At 43.7% G+C, this 19,588-nt stretch overlaps 1 protein-coding gene across 20 annotated transcripts in view; it reads left to right on the top strand.

The window, feature by feature from the left end:
- THADA (THADA armadillo repeat containing) overlaps positions 1 to 19,588 on the top strand; it is a 335,209-nt gene that overhangs the window by 238,760 nt on the left and 76,861 nt on the right. For all 20 annotated transcript variants that reach the window (XR_015137049.1, XR_015137050.1, XR_015137051.1 and 17 more), the window contains one exon: positions 12,874 to 12,968. Coding sequence is in view for 16 of the 20 variants with exons in the window: in XM_086327224.1 (XP_086183350.1) it covers positions 12,874 to 12,968 (95 nt within the window). In the remaining 4 variants the exon portion in view is untranslated. The remainder of the gene's footprint in view (positions 1 to 12,873; positions 12,969 to 19,588) is intronic.

Raw genomic sequence — 19,588 nt, forward strand, 5'->3', positions numbered from 1 at the left:
CTTCCTGACTCAGGGATCGAACCCATGTCTCCTGCAGCACATGCATTGGCAGGTGGATTCTTTACCACTGAGCCACCTGAGAAGCAGAGACCACTTTAGATATATGTAATTAAGCCTCTATTGTCAAGGTTTAGTTATGATCCAGTCTAGTTGAAAAGAGCTTATCCATGTGAAAAAAACCAGCAGTGACATTCATATAGAATCCTTAATTCCGCAGTATGTATATTAAGTATAAGAATTCAGAAAAGAATGTGGATTGGGATAGCCAGGGAAGGTTTCCTAGGGGAGTTAGGTAATTGAGCTAGGTTTTAATGGGCGTGATTTGGAAACACTGTAAATGGTGAGAAAAGAGCATGTCAAGATGGTGGACAGCAGGGTCAGGAACACCCTAGTGGAGAAAGTGTTTGCATTTAGGCCAGTGGGGGTGTAGAGCTAAAGAAGACGTGGTGTGTTTGGAGAGCTGTACAAGATTTGATAAGAGACCAGTTGTGGCAGGCCTTAAATGTCAGCCAGAGGAATTTGAATCTGATCCAAGAGGGAAGAGGAAGTCAGTAAGCTCAGACTAGTAAATAGGCTGCTGTCTCCATGCTGATGAGACACACTGAGGAGCGGGTTACACCTTCCCAGCCTCTCTCAGTGACTGAAAAACTCTCCAGCCCCTGCTGGAGGTTCACAGAAGCTCCCTAGTAGCAACCCACCAGCTCTGTCTGGTACTTGGAAACTCCTTTGCATGGCGGGGCAGTTAGTGATGCGAATAGAGGTACTGCCCATGTGCATTTTAGACTTCATGGTTACTGTCTGCTCAACATTGCTAAGAGGACTGTAGAACCACAGAGTTTATAACAGGAAAGGGAATGTAGAGATCATCTAATCCAGTGGAATCCTTTCTTCAAACACAAGCTTAAGTGGAAGTCCAAGATGTTCGAGATAATAGAGATGGAAAATATGGTGCAAATATGGGCCTGGAGGCCCACCCACATGGCTTATCAACCACTGGAGCCCTCAGAGGGACTACAAAGAGCACCCTGACTCCCGGTTTCAAAAAAGTGAAAGTGTTAGTTGCTCAGTCATGTCCTATTTTTTATGACCCCATGGACTGTAGCCTGCCAGGCTTCTCTGTCCATGGGATTCTCCAGGCAAGAATACTTCAGTAGGTAGCCATTTCCTTCTCCAGGGGATCTTCCTGACCCAGGGATTGAACCTGGGTCTCCTGCATAGCAGGCAGATTTTTGACTGTCTGAGCCACCAGGAAAGCCCCCTTATTATTTCAAAACAGGAATCTAATCCAAACCAGTATCTGTAGACAGGAAAATAGACACAAGGGACAGGTGACTTCTTCCTACTTGACAGATGTGTCTGGCTGCAAAGATAGCCATATTTGGGATTTCAAGAGCAAATTGGTTTTCTGCCTCTTGGTCCTCTTGCTTCCTTTGCTGCAGCTGGATCATCCTTGTAGGAAACACTGCCACCCTCAGCCTCTGGGCTGCCCAAGGCCTTCTCTCAGGAGCTGCCCTCCTTGGTCAGGACCCCATCACTAGACCTTCTTGCCAATACAACTCAGCTTCTCCAGATCCCCTTTCCCCAGAAATCCACCCTCAGCTGACTGACTGCTGCTTGACATGACCCACGCATCATGCTTACATGTTACTAAGCACTAGTATGTACATAATTCTTCTGACTCTATAGCTGTTTTTCACTGTTGATCTTCTGGAGACATTGCTTTTAACTGAAGTCAGTAACTTGAGGGCAGGCTTTCCGGCAACACGCAGACCTAGCAGGCACACGCCTGGAGGCCTCGCTTGGCTTCCTGCTTCTCTGTCCTCATATTGAACCAACTTAGCGCTGGTGCCTTTGTCCTAATTGGCCAGGCTTTGGGCTGACCCTCCGAAGGCTTGTGGGGCATGTGGGCAGGCCTTATGTGAATAAGTCAAGGGAGCAGGTTTGAGAGAGGCCCTCCGAAGGCTTGTGGGGCATGTGGGCAGGCCTTATGTGAATAAGTCAAGGGAGCGGGTTTGAGAGAGACCCTCCGAAGGCTTGTGGGGCACGTGGACAGGCCTTATGTGAATAAGTCAAGGGAGCGGGTTTGAGAGAGACCCTCCGAAGCCTCACTCTCCTCCTCGCTGCCAGTGATGCCCAGCCTTCCTCAGCGATTGGACTGGTCTGCAGGTCTCTGGAAATAGCTTCCCCTCACAATCAGGAACTTAGTCCCGCTTGAGCCGGAAGGGACCCTTACCAGCCCGAAGGCCCTGTGTTCCTGGGTACCTACAGGGGGTCACTTTAAGAGGCCCTGGTTGAGTGGAAAAGATTCTAGCTGTGAGCACGCCTCCTTGAGGTTGAGGTGGGGCAAGATATACTCGCTGGTAGCATGTCTGTGTTCTGGCCCCCAGCTCAGCTGCTAACCAGTGACGGGTGGCCTCTAACTTCCTTGGGCCTCTTTTGTTTGGTTTGGTTTTAACATTTATTTACTTATTTGGCTGCTCAGGGGTCTTAGTTGTGGCATGTGGAATCTAGTTCCCTGACCAGGGATTGAACCTCGGGCCCCCTGCATTGGAAGCACAGAGTCTTAACCATGGGATCACCAGGGAAGTCCCGGGTGTCAGTTCTTTATCTGTTAAGTTGGAAGATCCAAAATGGGAAGTGGGTGAAGATGGAAAAGAACATAGTGAGTAATGGGCATGCAAGTACGAAAGAGCTAAGCAAATAGGGAATATTTATTGTCAGATAATGAAGTCTTTATCAGTCTTGTTGGCCATGTTGAAAACAGGCCTTTCTGCTGGCCTGCACAGAAACAGCTGTACTTCGAACCTCACTCTTCTCCAGACTGGCCACCAGGACACGCCACCAGAGCGTGCAAAGCAGCATGCTCTGATTGTTCGGCCCAGCCTCTCCCCTTTCATCGCACTGCGTTTGGGACTCACAGATACAATTTGTCTAGAAAACTTTGATGCTATTCTTGGTTTCTGCCCTGATCTTGGACAGGTCACTTGAGCTATGTGAGCTACTTTGTTGATTTATAAAAATGGGAATAATAATGCCTATTTTTCTCCTCTCAAGAATTTTTTAAAGATAAAATGTTTTTTGAAGATAAAACTTTTAATAAAATGCAGTTGATATTATTTTTGCGGCCAGGGCTAATTTCCAAGCGTGTGCTTCGCCAAGATTTCATGAACAAAGTTCGGACTATACTGTTAGAAATCCTCACCTGTGATCTACATTCAGACTTCTCTTGCAGCTAGTAGAAGTTTTCACTCACCTCACTTATATATTCTAATTTTTTAAAAATAATCTAGGAAGAAAGTAAAGTTTGAAAAGAAAGGGGACTTCTGTTAGCATTTTATGTAATAACTGAAGCTAATCCAAGCCCTAAACTGTACAATAAAAGTTTTCTTGGACACTACCTTTCTCCCATAATCCCTAGCACATTGCTTATTAAGTTATTAACCAGCAATTTCTCTGGCAGCATATTAAACTTTACTTTTAAACAAGTCACAGAGGGGGGGAAACATGCATCTCTCATAAAAGGAATAAAAAACATACACCCTCTAAAATGGTTTCTTCAGGCTTTGAACAAATCCCAACCCCCACACAAGGTCTCTTTTTCCTCATTCTCTCCACATAACTTGAGTGTTAGTACATTAATGAGAAAAAGATGCCTAATAGAAAGATGGAAAAATATGAGGGCCTCTGGGAGGGGTGGGTGGCTCCCTGGGGGTCCTCTGAAAAGGCAGGTGAGCCTTCCTGGAGGGAAATACAAAGCCTTGGCATTGAGCTGGTGGGCTTCCTCTCATATAGCAGCACTCCCCTGGGAAGCAGAGGCGGCTGTGACTTTGACCTTGACCTAAGCAGAGCCCTAGGGCCTTATGCAGACTGCCTGGGCCTTTGCCAAGTGCCTACTCAGAACCTTGGTAGAGTAGTTGGGGTCCTCTTTTCACAGAGGCAAAGGAGGGTTTCCCTGTTGTCTCAGCTGGTAAAGAATCCGCCTGCAATGTGAGAGACCTGGGTTCGATCCCTCGGTTGGGAAGATTCCCTGAAGGAGGGCATGGCAACCCACTCCAGTATTCTGGCCTGGAGAATTCCATGGACTGTATAGTCCACGGGGCTGCAAAGAGTCGGACACGAGGCAGCCTTTCCAGGGGCAGCCCCTGTGCCCTAGAGCATATGGCTTGGACATATGGTCCCTTTCTGGACAGACTCACAGCTCATGGTCTCTTGCCTTGTGCCTGACAACTTGGTAAGAACTCCTTACACATTGGTCAATACCCAGAGCAGGGCATGAAGATGGCTTCACTTTAAAAGGAGAATCCCAATAGGAGGGCTGTGGGGCAGCTCATATGTGTGGGTGTGAGTATAAATACTAGCAGAGCTCCAGACCAAGAAAGGCTGGATGGAAGCTGGAACATACCATAAAAATGGAGTTCTGCTGCCACCAGCCTCCCCTCCCCCGGGGGAGCACAAGGTAAATGAGCAGGGCCGGGAGCGGGTGTTAGCCAGCCAGGGCGTGGCTAACGGGGTGTTGGCCCTGCGTGCTGCTGCCAGCTGGCCCTGCATGCAGATCTGAATTCTGTATGTTACAGAGTGGGGGCAAGAACTTATATATTCTGCAGTTCCTGACCATTTGGCATCTTGGTTTAAACAAATCCCCTATTGTTTCTCCAGAAATGTCATAGGAATGATTGCGTGGCTGGGGGCCGTGGTAAAAATGGAAATCAGAAGGGAGAGAGGGGTCCTTTTTATTTACTTTACACTTCCACATTTATATGACTTCATGCGGCCCACATCAGAGAAGTACCTCCTGGCTCCTCACCGCGGCAGCTCTTCCTCTTATAACCAAATGTAAGGCGAGATGGCATCTGGTCTGCGGACAGCTACCATTGCAGAGTCTCAGACTGCAGAGGAGTACAAAGATGGCCAGCGGGATCTCTGGGAGATCAGAGGAAGTCCAAAGAGACGTCCGCCATTCACACTGTTCTCCGAGGCCAGTCTCTGATTGTTAGTCAGGGACAGATTCCTAGAGGACAGGCTTGGAAGTGAGTTTTAAGTACAGGACATGGTGTGGCTTGATGTGTGTCCAGTGAGGGGACTGTGGCGGGGTGTGGGGACAGTTAGAGACCATTTCTACCCTCCCTTTTCTGCCTCTTTCCCCACCGCATTGTTCTGCTCCTCCCACCTGTGGCCCAGCTTCTTACCTGCCCGCTCTCTGCCTTCCTCTTCACCTCCTTTCTCTCTCTTTTTTTTTTCCGGCTTTCTTCTTTCCAGCCTGTTTCAGTCCTGGGGGTGATCCCCAGAATACTGCTTCATTAAGCTCAGTGCTGGCTCCATGGCAAGAGGCTTTGTAGCCACTGTGGTGCAGACCAGACGTGACCTGAATGGGAGTGAGTTCACAGAGGATCCCAGATTAGAGGGAGAGATTGCCATGGACCTTGATGGGCCCCTGCCAGGACTCACGACCCAGAGTCACTCCAAGCTGTCAAGCTGGCCAGCTGCACCTGTTTGATTCTCTGGACTTCATTCTTCCCAGCATGCGGCAAGCTTGCTTCCATCTTGGGATCTTTGCGAAGTGAACTCTCTTGTCTGAAATTCCCGCTTTCCATTCACTCGCGGAGTCTTTCCACATCTCCAGGCCCTTCCTCCATGATGTTCTCTCACATTGTTTTGTGTGTGTGTTGTTTTTCTCCACATACACCCTCTACCACCACACACACACACACACACACACACACATACACACACACGACCATAAGCTCGTCAAGGCCAGAACGTGTCCCCTTCTCTACTCCTGTTCCAAGTAGGATGCACCCCATGGTACTTAGTAAAGGTTTCTAGATAATTAAGTTAAACCATGAGTCTAATCAGGATTCTGGGAGAGAGTAATTCCCTGGGGTCTCGAGTGACCTTCGACCTTGACTGTGTTGAAGTCCAGATAGATTTCTCAGGACTTAAACCTTAACAGTGGAGAAGGCAATGGCAACCCACTCCAGTACTCTTGCCTGGAAAATCCCATGAACAGAGGAGCCTGGAAGGCTGCAGTCCATGGGGTCGCTGAGGGTAGAACATGACTGAGTGACTTTCACTTTCACTTTTCACTTTCATGCATTGGAGAAGGAAATGGCAACCCCCTCCAGTGTTCTTGCCTGGAGAATCCCAGGGATGGGGGAGCCTGGTGGGCTGCCGTCTCTGGGCTCGCACAGAGTCGGACACGACTGAAGCGACTTGGCAGCAGCAGCAAACCTTAACAGACACTAGCAGCCTAAAGCCAGAACAGTTGTTTTCAGCCCTCTGAGGATGGCAGTGAATTCTTCTGAAAAAGTCATCCAAGGTGACAAGCAAAAATATGTCCAAAGTGAACTGTCTGTTTCTTGCTGGGAACCCTCCAAGGCTGCATGCTAATGGGCCCCGGGGGCCCCAGCCGTCCAGTGGACCAGTGGGGTCCCACCTGGGACCATTTGGAGCTTTTGGAGCTCTGAAAGGTCACTCCTAAGCACTTCCATTTGGGGCATGTCATCATCTTGCGTCATTTCCTACTGTCCCATCCATTCCACATCCCCTTTGTACTTCTTGTTATTTTTCAAACACGTAACATGCCGTCATCTTCGGACATGCTGCTTCCTCTGCTGGAGTCATTCTGCCCACGGTCCATCTCTTAGACTCCTCCTGCAAAGGCACTTCTGGATTTACCGAGGTGTTTCCCCCCCGCTCCACCCTTAATTTTTATTCTTGTCAACCCTCCTTTGAGCACCAGTCATACCACATGATTGGTTGTGTGTTTCTCTCACTAAACCACGGCCTTTCAAGGTTTTCTGACAGCCATTCACAGCCAGAAAGAGACTTTACAGATGACTTAGTATGTATCTTTGTTCCCCGTGTATATATCTGTGTGGATATATACACAAACATACCTGTGAAATCTTACATAATGTAAATTTTACTGTCTACATAAGATATGAACAGTTTGTAGAAAAATACAATGAGAGGGAATTTACTCAAGATTTAGAAGATTTAATTTCAGGAATGTTATCCACCATCATTTTGGATATCAAGAATACCCCACTGATACCATTTGGTATTATAGATGGTGGCGTATTACCTGAAAAAGAAAAGGACGTTAGACTAAATCAGTCAATATTTTTACTCAAAGTTATCGCATTTTATAAATTATATCAAAGATAATTTATTAAAAATTCTTTCTGGGCAAAAATTTTCTAGAAGTCCTATATTTAACAATTTAAGGGAGCGATGCTTACCCTGACTGCTTTGATGCAATGAGATTATCTTTCACTGCTCCCCCTTTCCCTAGCTAGCTCTCTCCTCCTTCCTCCATCCCCACTTCCTCTTCCTTCCTTTCTTTCTCTTAGGCTTTCTCTTAGTACTAGTAGGTGGTCATCTAAACCTACTAGTTTATTTCATAACCAACAAAATGGGTCATAACCTACAGTTTGAAAAACACAATTCAGGACTCTAAGTTTCTTGAGGGCAGTGATGAATGCCACTGACTCATTTCGTCTTCATATATCCATACCCTGGCATTATTTTGGGCTCTCAGTTTCCTCTTAGTAAATGTTTTCTGAATGAATGGGCTTCAGTTAAAAATCTCTGCTGCCACTGGGATTCCGGAAGGGACAGAAGAAGTGAATAATTTATCACAGGCTTCCCAAGAGCTTCTGGTGTCCTCCAGACACTAGGGCCATTGTAAACATGTCTGGGAAGCCTTACTCTCTCTCCTCTGCCTTCTGCCTCCCCCAGCTTCCAGGAGAGAGGGCAGGAGGTTTAATGAAGTTCAGAGATCGAGTTCTTGGGTGGATATATGTCAAGGGACCAGTGATAAAAAGAGTGGAAGAAAGATTTAACAAGGCCTGCATTTCGCTTTATTTATGTACTCAGTCCTCATAGTACCTGATTCCTGTTACTCGTTCTAAAACCTCTATTATGCTGTTTTTTAGCCCATTTGTTAGACCCCGACCACTCCTGAGTTTTTTTTTTGAACTCTCAATCTTTATTATACCATGCCCTGTGCCAGGATTTTTCCATCTAGGGGCAGGAAAAAAAAACCCCAACCCACCAAAACCCTGTGGCTTGGTTTCCTGTCCAGCTGGCTTGCTCTTTCCCAGGATTTTATTCCCATCATCAAAGTGGCTTGACAGACCGAGAACAAACCTCTGGCTCACCCTGAACTCACAGTGTACCATTTCCAAGTCAGAACAAACACCAAGTAACAGGGAGAGAAAAAGAAAAAAAAATTATTTTCCTGACTTAGAAGCCAATTCAGAGTGAAGCCCAACTCTGATTCCAGACAGCGATGCTGTGAGGCTGTGGCTCTCCTCAAGGGTGGAGCCTTGCACAGTGGGCTCTGGGCCAGAATTTCTCTCTGAGTCAGTCTTGAAGGAGAAGCCATGGATGGACTCCTTTGTAGCCCCAGATCCTCTCTGTTTCCTGGAATCGAAAGCAGCAGAATTTGAGGGAGCCTCCCACGATCTCGTTGACTACATCAGACTTGGCGTAGAAGCTCAGTTCTGGGAGCAGTCAGAGTGGTCCCTGCCGAGTCCCAGGCTGCCAGGAAGGTTGGCAGCCTGTGCCAGGCCAAGAGAAGGTGCAGAACACTTCAGCCTGGCAGGGGGACGTAAAGATAGCCAACATTTCCTCTATTCATTTAGAACTGTTCTAAAATATATTAATTTAGCTAAAAATATCATGGAAACTAGGTTCCTCCCTGAGCTTGAAAGTCAAACCAATTTCCCAAAAACTTCCCTTTATGGTTCTATGTGACTCCATTAGCAGGAAAACATCTCAGGTGAGAAGTTATGACCCTGTGAGGTCAAATGGAGCAGGCAGTACATTTTTATACCAAGGAGCACCAGTTAGCACAGAGTATCCCATCTCCCATGGGTCCCCAGACCAGCTAGACTCCTTTCTTCCTGCCTCTATTGCCCCCTCTCAAAATCCCCTTGCTTGTCAGCTTTGTCTGTCTAAATTCCTCCTGTTGTTTACATTTGGGCTTAGGTCTTCATACATCTCTCCCATGTTTCTGCTGCTGCTGCTGCTAAGTCACTTCAGTCGTTTCCGACTGCGTGCGACCCCACAGACGGCAGCCCACCAGACTCCCCTGTCCCTGGGATTCTCCAGGCAAGAACACTGGAGTGGGTTGCCATTTCCTTCTCCAGTGCATGAAAGTGAAAAGTGAAAGTGAAGTTGCTCAGTCGTATCCGACTCTTAGCGACCTCATGGACTGCAGCCTACCAGGCTCCTCCATCCATGGGATTTTCCAGGCAAGAGTACTGGAGTGGGGTGCCATTGCCTTCTCCGTCCATGTTTCTAGTCCACCCTATTATGTTCTTTCCTTTAACTCCTTACATCCTGTCCCGAGTTTTGTCTGTATTTTTTTCTCCAAAACAAGACAGAACTCTCCGAGGCCAGAAATCATCTCTTGTGCATCTCTTTCCAGCACCTGGCTCGCAGCTGGATGTTCAGGAGGCATTCATCCTGCTATCTGCAGGCCGTTTATTATTCAGCCCTGTGCTTCATGTCTGATAATTCATTAACCCTTTGCACTAGGTTTCCTTGCTTTCTGTCCTGAGTGATTTTCCATTGGGAGGAGGAAAGATATCCCACATTTTAAACAGTGGACATGCCAGAACAGGGAATGATACTGTTATTAAAGTAATTTTTGTAGACTATGGACTTTTCAACTTCACAAGTCAAATTTGACTGACCTGAGGAAAACTGAATAGAGACAAAATATAAAGGTAAGATTTGGGGAGAGTAAATTCCAAATAGATCAGAGTGTTGCCAAGAACAAAAAATGAAACTAAGATTTCCCTGGTGGTTCAGTGGTTAAGAATCTGCCTGCCAATGTAGGGGACCTGAGTTCGATCCCTGCCTCAGGAAGATTCTACATGCCACGGGCAACTAAGCACATACTCCACAACTACTGAGCCAGCCCTCTGCAAGTACTGCAGCGTATGCAGCCTAGAGCCTGTGCTCTGCAGTGAGAAGCCACCACAATGAGAAGCTCACTCACAGCAACTAGAGAAACCCCAGGTGCAGCAATGAAGATACAGCACAGCCACAAATAAAGAAATAAATAAATGGAACTATAAAGTACTAGAAGAAAAAGTACTAAAGAAAAATATATAAATCTATATTGAGGAAAGGTTAGACTTTGGTAGCATGACATAAAATCCAGAAGATAAAAATAATATATTTGACTGCATTAAACCAAACAGTTTTGAATTCCAGAAAAGTACTGTAAATAAGTTTAAAGTCAGATGATAAACTGCAAAAAAATATTTGCAACACATATGACAAAGGACAGATTTCCTTAATATACAAAGAGCTCCTACAAATCAATAAGGAAAATACCAATAACATAATAGATCGGAGATTTGATCACAGTTCATAGGAAAGGAAATTAAGATATTTTTGAAAAGCTTATGAAGGGATGGGCAACTTCATATAAAATAATTATGACTTAAAATGATGAGGTACTGTTTTTCCACTTATCACCTTGGCAAAGGTCAAAAGGTTTAATCACAGTGTGAGTCAGATTGTTGGAGCTGGAGGGGAATCTTAAACACTGTTGGCGAAAGCATAAGTAGTCCCAGTCTCTTTGGAGAGCATCTGATCTAAATGAAGCAAAATTTTAAATGCATGAATATCTTGATCCAGCACTTAAGCTTCTACGGATTTCTCTTTTGAATATCCATTCATATGCATAAACTAATATACATATATCTTTATTACATCATTGTTTTCAGCAAAATATCCTAAACAGTCTGACTTATTTCATTAGGGGACGGGTACGTCCATGAAATGGAACAGTTCACAACCATTTCAGAAATGAGGCAAATCTGTGTTTTTTAATAGAATGATATCTTAAATGTATTAGTGAAAAAAAGGTAATGCTCAGAACTCAGTAAGTAGTAAACCACTACTTATATAAAAATAAACAAGTGGGTAGCTATAGATAGATGCTTGTAAAATGTGCCTGGAAGGATACGCTCTAGAAAGCAGCAATAGCGGTTGCCTCAGGGGAACAGACCATGTGGGTAGAGGGTGGGGGCATGGAAAAGGAACTTCATTTTTACTGCATACCCTTCTGTACTGTTTGAGTTATTTTTATACCATGTGCATGTGCTACCTGTTTTTTAAAACTAATTTTTAAAAATAACTGGGCATAGGCATGAAACTAGGCCAAATGTGAAGTGTACATATAAACTAGTCATTATGGCAGAGTCAGAGTCAGGGAGCAAGCAGCTACTGTAGGTGAAGTAAGTCAGGGAACAGAAATGAGGCAGGTCAGCAACAGGGAAATCTTGAAACAAGACAGTTTTGTTTTAATGGAAAAGTATCTGGTTTGCTTTTCGTGCAGATATCGCATGCCCCTAGGATATGGGCAGTTCAGGATAGAGTGAGAATAAACTTTAGAGAAATGGTAAAACTTAACTTATAGGAAGTGAGAAGGATACATCAAAGGATCAAGCCAGATGGAAATATACTAGCTGGAACTCATGTCGTTCCCTCATCCTAGGTTGGAGGCAGAGGAGCAGAGCAGGGAACACGCGAATCACATGCTCACAGTGACTCTCAGTGAGGTGATTGCGGGGTCCATTGTGCCCGTCAGAAATCTGATTCAGGTCACAGAGATACTAGATGGCAAAAAGCCGGGGTTCAAACCCAGGTCTGTCCCTGTTGTTTTTACCTCTCGTGTGCATGTGCTCAGTCACATCTGACTCTTTGCCACCCAATGGCTCTTCTGTCCACGAAAGCTTCCAGACAAGAATACTGAAATGGGTTGCCATTTCCTCCTCCAGGGGATCTCCCTGACCCGAGGACTGAACCTGTGTCTCTTGCGTCTCCTGCATTGGAAGGCGGATTCTTTCCCAACTGAATTATTAGTACCCTTGGGAGGTTTGGGCACTTTTCTTGACCAGTATGAACTGAGGCTCAGAGTCAGGGAGATTCAGTACTATTCTCAAAAAAAAGTCTTCATTCTTCCATTTTGATCTAGACCCCCTCAAGCCAAGCCCACTTTTTCCAGCATGTGGTTCAAAGAGTAAAAAGACCTCCATTTATTGAAAGAAGAAAAAAAAAATCTCATTTATCAGGAAAGGAATGTCTGTCAATAGTGTTTGTTAATACTTTCATGTTTGTTTTTTCAGTTGCTTTTTTAAGTCTGTAAATACAGTTTATCATTTGTGAGTGCAATTCTCCTCCAAAATGCTAAATCACTGATATTCATAACCAATGATGTTTCCCCTAAATTTGTCCAGTTAAGAGGAAGATAATAGAATATGGTGTCATATTCCCTACTTCCCTCTTGTCTTCATGTAACTGGAATAGGGTATTGGTTTTTGTTTGTTTTCAGTTAATTTTCTTTGGCGCCAGAGCATAGAATTTTCTGTTTTGTACAAACACAGTCCCAACCTCCACCATAAGCACTAAGGTTTTATTTTCATTTTCTTTTCATGAGAAATGAAAATTTCACCATTGTCACCATCGGTGACTGTCCATCATTTTTAGCATTTGTTACAACTCTCTGGGGCTCACAGGTGGCGCTAGTGGTAAAGAACCCGCCTGCCAGTGCAGGAGACACAAGAGACATGGGTTCAATCCCTGGGTCAGGAAGATCCCCTGGAGGAGGGCATGGCAACCCATTCCAGGATTCTTGCCTGGAGAATCCCCATGGACAGAGGAGCATGGTGGGCTACAAGTCCATAGGGTCACAGAGAGTTGAACACGACTGAAGCAACTTAGCACACACACACACAACTCTCTAAGCCTTATGATATGCCTGGTAGAAAATACCCATTTTCTCTTTTCTGTGGCCCAGGCCTCAGAGAGAAAAATTACCAATTTATTTTCTGTTCTTTACCTTTCTAGGCAAAATCCATGTTTGGTGACCAGAGCTGTGTATATTGATATCCTCTTCCTGTTGACTTGCTGCCTTGACAAACTCTCAAAAGGCAACCAGCCAGGTATGATTCACAGTTACATTATATTTTGGAGTGATTACAGGTCTTTGAAATGTAGGTGGGGTTTTGAATGGCTCTCCCACGCACTCCCCCACTTCTACTTTTGCAAGACTAAACCACATATCAAAATTACACTTAGTGTCATACGCTTCCTTCATAAAAGCTTCCCAAGGAAACTTGTCCTTGTTTAGTTGCAAGTTTGTTTTCTATTTGGTCATTCCGGGAAGAGTCTGGACTCGACTCTTGTCATTTTCAGTAACTCAGGAGTTCATTCTGTTCCATTTTGCGGCAATAACCGAGTGGACTCATTTGTTGCTGGAGCCTAGATATTTGAGACTCAGTCTCCAATCTACCATGCACCACCTCAAGCTCTGACTTTGTACATGTTCCTTGGTGTCACGTATGTTTCCTGGTATGGGCCCCAGATCCACATGCAGTTGTTCTATTTTCATCATGATTCACAAAGTGGTTTTCTTAAAACGGAGAGGGGCAGCTCCAAAAAAAAAAAAATGTTTTGATGTGTTTATATAAGAGGCTGCAGGAAGTGCTGTACATGAGTTCCAGGCCACAGACTGAAACTGATTTTCATCAACACAAACTGGAATGCAGGGTAATGAGCCTGCAACTGGTTAAAATCAGCCTCTTCTAATTGATTAGGCCTGTCTAAAGGAGGCTACAATTACAAAGTCAGATTCTGAGTACAAGCAGGCCAGGCCTTTCCTCTGTTACATTTAGTCTGTCAATGATTTGTTGTCTTCAGTAAATATATTCAGGCTGTCAGAGTCCAGCTCTGTCCATATGGAATCCTGTTCCCAAATTCAAACCAATTTAAAATGCTCTGGGGGGAGAGGCGAAGCTGCCTCACTCAGATCAGTGTATATTAGCCCACAAGGCCTCTGTGGCCACGCAGAGGTAATAAGAACACGCCTGGACTTTGATCAGCTCCACATCCCTGCATAGGAGTAGCTGTTGCATCCGTTTGGTAGAAGAGGATCATATAGTTTTATGGCCGTGAAACGGTTCTAGTTTATACCTCTTATCCCAGCATAATTATTAATAGTGCCCCTTTTACTCTTGAAAGTGTCCAGGTTTGCACAATAAATCACAGGTCACTCTAGCTGTAAGGGACCTGAGGGTCGTATCCACTTTATTTTACACTTGAGTTAACTGAGGTCCAGAGAGTATAAAGAGATTATGAATCAGACGTTACCATGTAAATCATTTGTACCACTTTTAGTACCAAAAAATAGTTTCTACCATTTTTGTATCTCAGTTCCAAATTTCATGTAGCTTAGTAGTACTTCTCTGCTTAATGTTTTAAAGAGCCTCTTTCATGAAAGAGTTGCTCACTACTTACAAGTCCACTCCCTGGGTTCGTATCATAGTTGTGTGATCGACTCTCATCTTTCATTTGTTGAACTAAGTTTTTCCTGGTGTGTTAGTACCATTATTTTTTGTCTGAAAGGGTTTACCCTTAAATATTGTAAAATACCCTTCTCTCTTCTCCGATTGCCTGTCCTTTACTAATGAATCATGAAGATGACTTTGGCCTTTTGAAATCATCCTTTCCACAAACTCTGGCATTATTTAGTGTTTATACCCCAAGTTAAGTGTGCTCACAAGCTGTTGTCACTCAACAGCATTTCACTTGCATCCGTGTATTATACCTCTTAGAGTCATTACTTTGCAGAGTAAGATGTGTAGGGGATAGGTCACTTTTACTTTTTTTTTTTTTTTTGGTATGACAGCCATAGCTCTAAATATTCCATCCTGCCCTCTCTAGTCTGGCAGTCACTAGCCACATGTGGCTCTTGAACTGTTGACATGTGGTGGATCCAAGTTGAACTATTCTATAAGAATAAAATACACACTGAATTTCAAAGACTTGGTATGAAAAAAAAGTTTAATTTCTCAATAATGTTTATATTGATTACATATTGGAATGATAATATTTTTGATATATTAGTTTAAATAAAAAGTGTTATTAAAGTTAATTTCATCTGTTTCTTTCTACTTTTCATTGTTGTTGTTCACTTGTTAAGTCATGTCCAACTCTTTGTCACCCTGTGGACTGCAGCACACCAGGCTTCTCTGTCCTTCACTATCTCCCGGAGTTTGCTCAAACTCATGTCCATTGAGTCAGTGATGCTGTCCTTTTTAGAATATAACTATTAGAAAATCAAAATTTACATGTATGGCTCATATATTCCTGTTGGACAAGCACTGATGTTTTTTTCCAGTCCTTTGGGAATTGCCCTCATAAACCACAGAATATATACGTATGTGTCTTTCTATATGAATGTGTGTATCTGTGTACTACATCCACACAAATAGCAATAGCAAATTTTCCTCCTTTGAGGATGAATTAGATTTTTAGAATTAAGTATCAGATAAGGGTTTCCCTGGTGGTTCAGTGGTAAAGAATCCACCTGCCAAGGTGGAAGACTCTGATTTGATCCCTAGTTCTGGAAGATTCCCTGAAGAAAGAACTCACAACCCACTCCAGTATTCTTGCCTGGAGAACCCCATGGACAGAGGAGCCTAGTGCGCCACAGTCCATGAAGTCGTAAAGAACAGGACATGACTTAGCAACTAAATAGCAAGAATAATAAATCTCAAATAAAATGGTGGCCAAGGTAAGTAGCACAGTTTAGAATAAAAACAAACTGTGAGCTTAAAATAATTAAATCGATTCTTAGTGTTTAATTATTTCCAAAGGCAGTTTGAGCAGTAGCTACACCAAGCAAGGTGAGCACTTACCTGGATGCGTAGATTTCAGTGTGATTTCAAAGTATCATTGTGACAAGTTTACATTGTAAATGCCTTGAAAGAATGGATCATGCTAAGGTTCTGTGTCCCCCAGCTAAGCAAGTAGTAGGTGTGTATTACTGGCACAAAGACAGAAATATAGATCAATGGAACAAAATAGAAAGCCCAGAGATAAATCCACGCACCTATGGACACCTTATCTTTGACAAAGGAGGCAAGAATATACAATGGAGAAAAGACAATCTCTTTAACAAGTGGTGCTGGGAAAACTGGTCAACCACTTGTAAAAGAATGAAACTAGAACACTTCCTAACACCATATACAAAAATAAACTCAAAATGGATTAAAGATCTAAACATAAGACCAGAAACTATAAAACTCCTAGAGGAGAACATAGGCAAAACACTCTCCAACATAAATCACAGCAGGATCCTCTATGACCCACCTCCCAGAATATTGGAAATAAAAGCAAAAATAAACAAATGGGACCTAATTAAAATTAAAAGCTTCTGCACAACAAAGGAAACTATAAGCAAGGTGAAAAGACAGCCTTCAGAATGGGAGAAAATAATAGCAAATGCAGCAACTGACAAACAACTAATCTCAAAAATATACAAGCAACTCCTGCAGCTCAATTCCAGAAAAATAAACGACCCAATCAAAAAATGGGCCAAAGAACTAAACAGACATTTCTCCAAAGAAGACATACAGATGGCTAACAAACACATGAAAAGATGCTCAACATCACTCATTATCAGAGAAATGCAAATCAAAACCACAGTGAGGTACCATTTCACGCCAGTCAGAATGGCTGCAATCCAAAAGTCTACAGGCAATAAATGCTGGAGAGGGTGTGGAGAAAAGGGAACCCTCTTACACTGTTGGTGGGAATGCAAACTAGTACAGCCACTATGGAGAACAGTGTGGAGATTCCTTAAAAAACAGGAAATAGAACTGCCTTATGACCCAGAAATCCCATGGCTGGGCATACACACCGAGGAAACCAGAATTGAAAGAGACACGTGTACCCCAATGTTCATCGCAGCACTGTTTATAATAGCCAGGACATGGAAGCAACCTAGATGTCCATCAGCAGATGAATGGATAAGAAAGCTGTGGTACATATACACAATGGTGTATTACTCATCCATTAAAAAGAATACATTTGAATCAGTTCTAATGAGGTGGATAAAACTGGAGCCTATTATACAGAGTGAAGTAAGCCAGAAATAAAAACACAAATACAGTATATTAACGCATATATATGGAATTTAGAAAGATGGTAACGATAACCCTGTATGTGAGACAGCAAAAGAGACACAAATGTATAGAACAGTCTTTTGGACTCTGTGGGAGAGGGAGAGGGTGGGATGATTTGGGAGAATGGCACTGAAACATGTATAATATCATATAAGAAACGAATTGCCAGTCCAGGTTCGATGCAGGATACAGGATGCTTGGGGCCGGTGCACTGGGATGACCCAGAGGGATGGTACGGGGAGGGAGGTGGGAGGGGGGTTCAGGATGGGGAACACGTGTATACCCGTGGTGGATTCATATTGATGTATGGCAAAACCAATACAATATTGTAAAGTAATTAGCCTCCAGGAACACATGTATACCTATGGCGGATTCATTTCAATATTTGGCAAAACCAATACAATATTGTAAAGTTTAAAAATAAAATAAAAAAAAAATTTTTTTAAATAATCTAAATGGATTTTAAAAAATTAATTTGTTTATTTGGCTGTGTCTGGTCTTAGTTGTGGCACACAGGGTTTTAGTTACATCATTGCGGCACACAGACTGTCTAGTTGTGGCCAAAGGGCTTAGTTGCTCCTTGGCATGTGAAACCTTAGTTTCCCCAACCAGGAATTGAACCCACATCCCCTGCATTGCCAGGTGGATTCTTAACCACTGGACCACCAGTTCAGTTCAGTTCAGTTCAGTCGCTCAGTCGTGTCCCACTCTTTGCAACCCCATGAATCGCAGCACGCCAGGCCTCCCTGTCCATCACCAACTCCCGGAGTTCACTCAGACTCACGTCCATCGAGTCAGTGATGCCATCCAGCCATCTCATCCTCTGTCGTCCCCTTCTCCTCCTGCCCCCCAATCCCTCCCAGCATCAGAGTCTTTTCCAACAAGTCAGCTCTTCGCATGAGGTGGCCAAAGTACTGGAGTTTCAGCTTCAGTATCATTCCCTCCAAAGAAATCCCAGGGCTGATCTCCTTCAGAATGGACTGGTTGGATCTCCTTGCAGTCCAAGGGACTCTCAAGAGTCTTCTCCAACACCACAGTTCAAAAGCATCAAGTCTTCGGTGCTCAGCCTTCTTCACAGTCCAACTCTCACATCCATACATGACCACTGGAAAAACCATAGCCTTGACTAGACAGACCTTTGTTGGCAAAGTAATGTCTCTGCTTTTGAATATGCCAGCTAGGTTAGTCATAACTTTCCTTCCAAGGACTAAGCATCTTTTAATTTCATGGCTGCAGTCACCATCTGTAGTGATTTTGGAGCCCAGAAAAATAAAGTCTGACACTGTTTCCACTGTCTGCCCATCTATTTCCCATGAAGTGGTGGGACCGGATGCCATGATCTTTGTTTTCTGAATGTTGAGCTTTAAGCCAACTTTTTCACTCTCCACTTTCACTTTCATCAAGAGGCTTTTGAGTTCCTCTTCACTTTCTGCCATAAGGGTGGTGTCATCTGCATATCTGAGGTTATTGATATTTCTCCTGGCAATCTTGATTCCAGCTTGTGTTTCTTCCAGCCCAGCGTTTTTCATGATGTACTCTGCATATAAGTTAAATAAGCAGGGTGATAAGTCCCCAAATGTATTTGTTACTAACTGATTAGTTAAAATCAAAATTTTTCAATTTTTATAATAGTAACAATTGTCATCAAGATACAAATCTTAGGACTTCCCTGGTGGTCCATTGAGTAAAAATCTGCCAGCCAACGCAGGAGACAAGGGTTCAATCCCTGGTCCGGGTAGACTGCACATGCTGCGGGTCAACTAAGACCAAGAGCTGCAACTCCTGAGCCCCCGGGTCGCAGATGCTGAAGCCTGCGCACTCTAGAGCCCATGCTCTGCAGCGAGAGAAGCCAATGCAGTGAGAAGCCTGCACGCCACAGCTAGAAAGTAGCCCCTATTCACCACAACAAGAGAAAGCCCTCGCCCAACAGTGAAGACCCAGCGCAGCCAAAAATAAATTAAAAAAAGAGAAAAGGGTACAAATCTTATTTAAACTCATGCAAAAGTCTGATGTAAATTCATTTTCCAAATTCAAATCAAATGTTTATATCATACGCGTATGTTTGTAAATATACATCTGTCTACATCCAAAGCTCACCAAACTCAGAGTAGGGAGTGTACCCCAAGGGCTGTAAAACTTGATCCCTAGGTTTGAATCCCAGGTCTGCCATTTCTTAGTTTTTGTGACCTTAGGCAAGTCATTTAACCTCCTTGAGACACTTTTTTCTCAATTGTAAATGGGGATGTAATAGAGTCTATATCTTAGAATGTCCTTTGCATGGCAGAGAATAAGCACTCAATAAATATTAGCTACTGTTAATATTATTATCATCATTATCGTTATCACTGGCTGGAAACCATGCAGGTAATCCAATTCCCTGCAGCCTGACAGAGTTATGATCAATTCCTCACATTTATAGTTCTCCTCATGTTCTTAAACATTTTCAAGACAGAAGAAATGCCTGGTTTCCTAGGAAAACACTGAAACATACCTGGCATAGAATGTCAGGAATCCACTTTGGAATCCACTGGATTCGGGGTGCTCCTGCCTCTCTTACTGATCCAGAGAATGGCCATCTTGTTGTTCGTTGATTT

The sequence above is a fragment of the Bos grunniens genome, chromosome 11 (genome assembly GCF_055505025.1).
Source record: "Bos grunniens cultivar Pamir isolate PY7600 chromosome 11, Bosgru_T2T1.0, whole genome shotgun sequence".
NCBI classification, from domain to species: Eukaryota; Metazoa; Chordata; class Mammalia; order Artiodactyla; family Bovidae; genus Bos; species Bos grunniens.